Source organism: Protobothrops mucrosquamatus, unplaced genomic scaffold (genome assembly GCF_001527695.2).
Source record: "Protobothrops mucrosquamatus isolate PMUCROS unplaced genomic scaffold, P.Mucros_1.0 scaffold499, whole genome shotgun sequence".
In the NCBI taxonomy this organism is placed as follows: Eukaryota; Metazoa; Chordata; class Lepidosauria; order Squamata; family Viperidae; genus Protobothrops; species Protobothrops mucrosquamatus.
This window is the reverse complement of record NW_015386815.1, coordinates 220,719-224,205: the sequence shown is the minus strand read 5'-3', so window position 1 is coordinate 224,205 and position 3,487 is coordinate 220,719. Positions and strand designations below refer to the sequence as shown.

General features: G+C 35.6%; 1 protein-coding gene across 1 annotated transcript in view; it reads right to left on the bottom strand.

Moving 5' to 3' along the window:
* Positions 1-2,159: 2,159 nt before the first annotated feature.
* IL18RAP (interleukin 18 receptor accessory protein) overlaps positions 2,160-3,487 on the bottom strand; it is an 18,480-nt gene continuing 17,152 nt past the window's right edge. Inside the window, exon 9 of the mRNA XM_015816795.2 lies at positions 2,160-2,733. Within this exon, the coding sequence (XP_015672281.2) occupies positions 2,366-2,733 (368 nt within the window). The 3' untranslated portion in view covers positions 2,160-2,365. The remainder of the gene's footprint in view (positions 2,734-3,487) is intronic.

The window sequence follows — 3,487 nt, the reverse complement described above, 5'->3', positions numbered from 1 at the left end:
CTGTAGGTCTGTTCATAACCATCACTGTAATAAACCCCATTGATTATAAGTATATTTACATCCAAGTAATAATGCATAGTATTTTACTTTGTAAAATCCTCACCTTCCGTACATATTATAAATGGAAGGCTAAAAAAAACACTTTATGTTTAAAAATTGAACTCCAAAATGCAAAACCGTCAGTGTTTTTCCAAAGTTAATGAAGTGAAACTTTCAGAGAAAATGTTAACTTTTTCACACTAAACGCTGCATATGCTCTTGAAGGTGTCTGAATTAAAAAGTTGCACACAGTGCTAAAGTGTGTGTATTCAAATGTAATTCACATGGAGGTTAATTTTGGGTTCATCACAAAATAACTTTAAGACCATTAGCACTGTATCTATTCTCACTGGGTGATATTTGCACGATTGATTTTGGGTGACAAGCTTACTTAATTTTTCAAGCCTTAAGTAGAATCTTCTTTGTAACCTAAATTATCTCACTAAATTGTTATTTCCTTGGTAACAAGCTGATTTTTTTCTATTTTTCCAGTTTTACTTGTTCACACCTACTTTTATTAAAGAAGCATTTTTCACTTACCTATTTTCGCAAGGGAAGCCAAGAGTATCCAAAGTGTAACTTCATAGGGTATTTGTACATATTCATAGTCTAAGGTGAAAATATGTAGCCGCTCATCTCGTCCTGATTCTGTAGCATCAAAGGGGTCAGCTTTAGATAAAGCACTAGAATTCGTATGAGAAAGTTGCAAAGACATCTCTCCAACAGCAAAATAATTTTCTAGGCTTGATAACAGCAACAAGCAGCTAAGACACCCAAATATTTTAACAGCTATGATGAGAAGAATTTTATGTATGGGACGTTTTCAAGGCTGAAATCTTAAACTTGCTTTTATTTTGTTAAATTCCCATTTTAAGTCAGAGTCTTTAGGATCGTTTCAGCTTTATGTAGGCTTTCTGTCTTGTTGGTTGGTCTTCTCAAACTCATTCTTCTATATTTCATTTACAAGATTTTTTCAATATTTTGCAATATTCTGTGCCACAGCTTTCAGTTGCAGCCTTTCACTCCCGAGACTACTACAACACAATCCACCAGACTGTCTGAGTTACAGAGAATCCAGAAACAGAACTATTTGACAGGTCCTCCTCCAATAGCAGTTTTTCCAGGTTTACTTACAGTCAATCATTTCTGGGTTTGTGGCAGAAACACATCAAATGTTAGGTTAGAGACACCTAGTGGAAGTCACAAGACCTGCAGCCATGACTTTACTGGAAGACTTCAAGAAACCTTTGGGACTATCAAGGGATCACCTTTATTTGTTTCTTTGTTTTGTTTATTAATTTGTTTTGTGGATTTTTTTTATTGCCTCGATTGTCTGCAATCTAAACAATGTACAATATTCAACTTTGATAAATCAATTATAGTATACAATAATAACATTAAAATAGCTTAATTACACAAACAAACATACATTTGGGAGCTGGGAGCTATAATCTCCAGTGCATTTCACAAAAAACAAGGACTTTACAGATAATAGCCAAAACCTTGAACTGTATTTGGAAACAAATCATAGGCAATGGTAACATGGTGTTATATTATAGTAACAAGGGTGCTCATAGTTGGTCATTTTCTGTTTCTCTGAATTAATTATTTAATTCATGTAGGGGTTTTTTTTCTTTTTAAAAAGAAAAACTAATGTATTTTTTCTCTCACGCCCTTTAAATTATATTCCAGCCAGGAACATCTTTAAAAGGATAAATCCGAATCAAGCAGCACCATATCCAGCTGAATAGCATGTCTATAAATAGCTATGGCATAAACATTAACATTACATAATACAACATTAAATAATTATAATGTTTATGAAAGGCTAAAGACCACAGTTGTTAAAATGCAAGCCAGAAATCCTAGCAGTGGGGGTCGCCAGAGCCCACTTAGAGATAGATGAATCTGCCCATTTTGGCTTTTCTTCTCAGTTTTCTATGGATAAATGTAGTTCTTCCTGTTTCCATATTAGAATCTTAACAAGCTCATTTTGCTTCACATTTATAAAGCGCATATTTTTCTATCACAACAAATTGTGCATTACTTCCTCCAATATGCATTTTGGATAAGATTTTTTTTGTCTTTAATGGGCTTTATTTTTAAAAACAATTGGTAAAATACATGGCAACATTCATAGAAGTACAACTTACAGAGTTTCAGTTTAAAATGATCATATTAGAAATAAAATGCAAATGAACCTTTCTCAAATTCCCATCTGCCATCTAACAATCATTTATAGCTGTGGGGCTTCTGAAAGACTGAGCAATGGGCCCTACTGTATTATGCCCTAGGGCTATGCTCATCCTTTGTTGCTCATTTTCTGTTACCAACACCAGCGGTTACTGATGGGAAATGAAGGCCACTTGTTCACAACACTGTTGCTGTGTTTTACTGGCAAGTGATACCGTAATTTTTTCCAGAACTGCTTATTAGCTATGGGAGAGGTAGATGTTCTCCAGGTAAGCCTGGGCAAAATCCTGAGGGCTTTCTTCACCTTTGGAGATAATGAAGGTGGCTCCTGAAAAGTCTCAACCTGTATTAGGATGGGTTTCATTGCTTTATCTTCCAAGGCAGTGTTGATTGCTGCTTCCAGTTCAAAGAGAGCCTGGCTACTTGTAGCATAATTTGGACTCAAGATGACGATGACTCGCCTGCTCTTTTTCATGGCATTGACAATGTCATCAGTGTATGCTGTCAAAAGAGAGCATGATTAATAATGTACTTTATTTCTTTTTTTCATGACTTTGAATCTATGCCTTGAATCAGAGGTATAAAGCAGGGGCTTACAGAATTTCAAGTATTAGGATAAAATCCAAGCAAAACAATAAACTCTGAAAGCAAGTTAATGAAATCTGAGAAGTAAAAATGAAACTGTTCTTTCTTAGTAGCTCATCTACAGTACAAAATAGCACTCTCCCACTAGGTCAGGAATAAATATGGGCTCTTTGCATTTTCCACTGACCAATACTGTCAGCACTAATGACTTTTACAGAACTGCTGCATTTTACTCCAATAGGTCAAATGTCTGAGTTAGTAAACATGATTTGGGTTTGAGTTTGGTTTTACAGGTAGTCCTTGACCTATGGCCGCAATTGAGCCCAAAGTTTCTGTTGCTAAGTGAGACAACTGTGAGGTGAGTTTTGCCCCATTTTATGATCTTTCTTGCCAACAGTTGTTAAGTGAATCAATGCAGTAGTTAAGATAGAAACCCAACTGTTAAGTGAATCTGGCTTCCCATTGACTTTGCTTGTCAGAAGGTCACAAAAGGTGATCACATGACCCCGGGACACTGCAACTGTCATAAATATGAGTCAGATGCCAAGTGGCTGAATTTTGATCATATGACCATGGGGATGCTGCAATGTAAGTCTGAAAACAATCCTAAGTCACTTTTTTCAGTGCTGCTGTAACTTCAAATAGTCACTAAATGAACTGTTATAAGTTG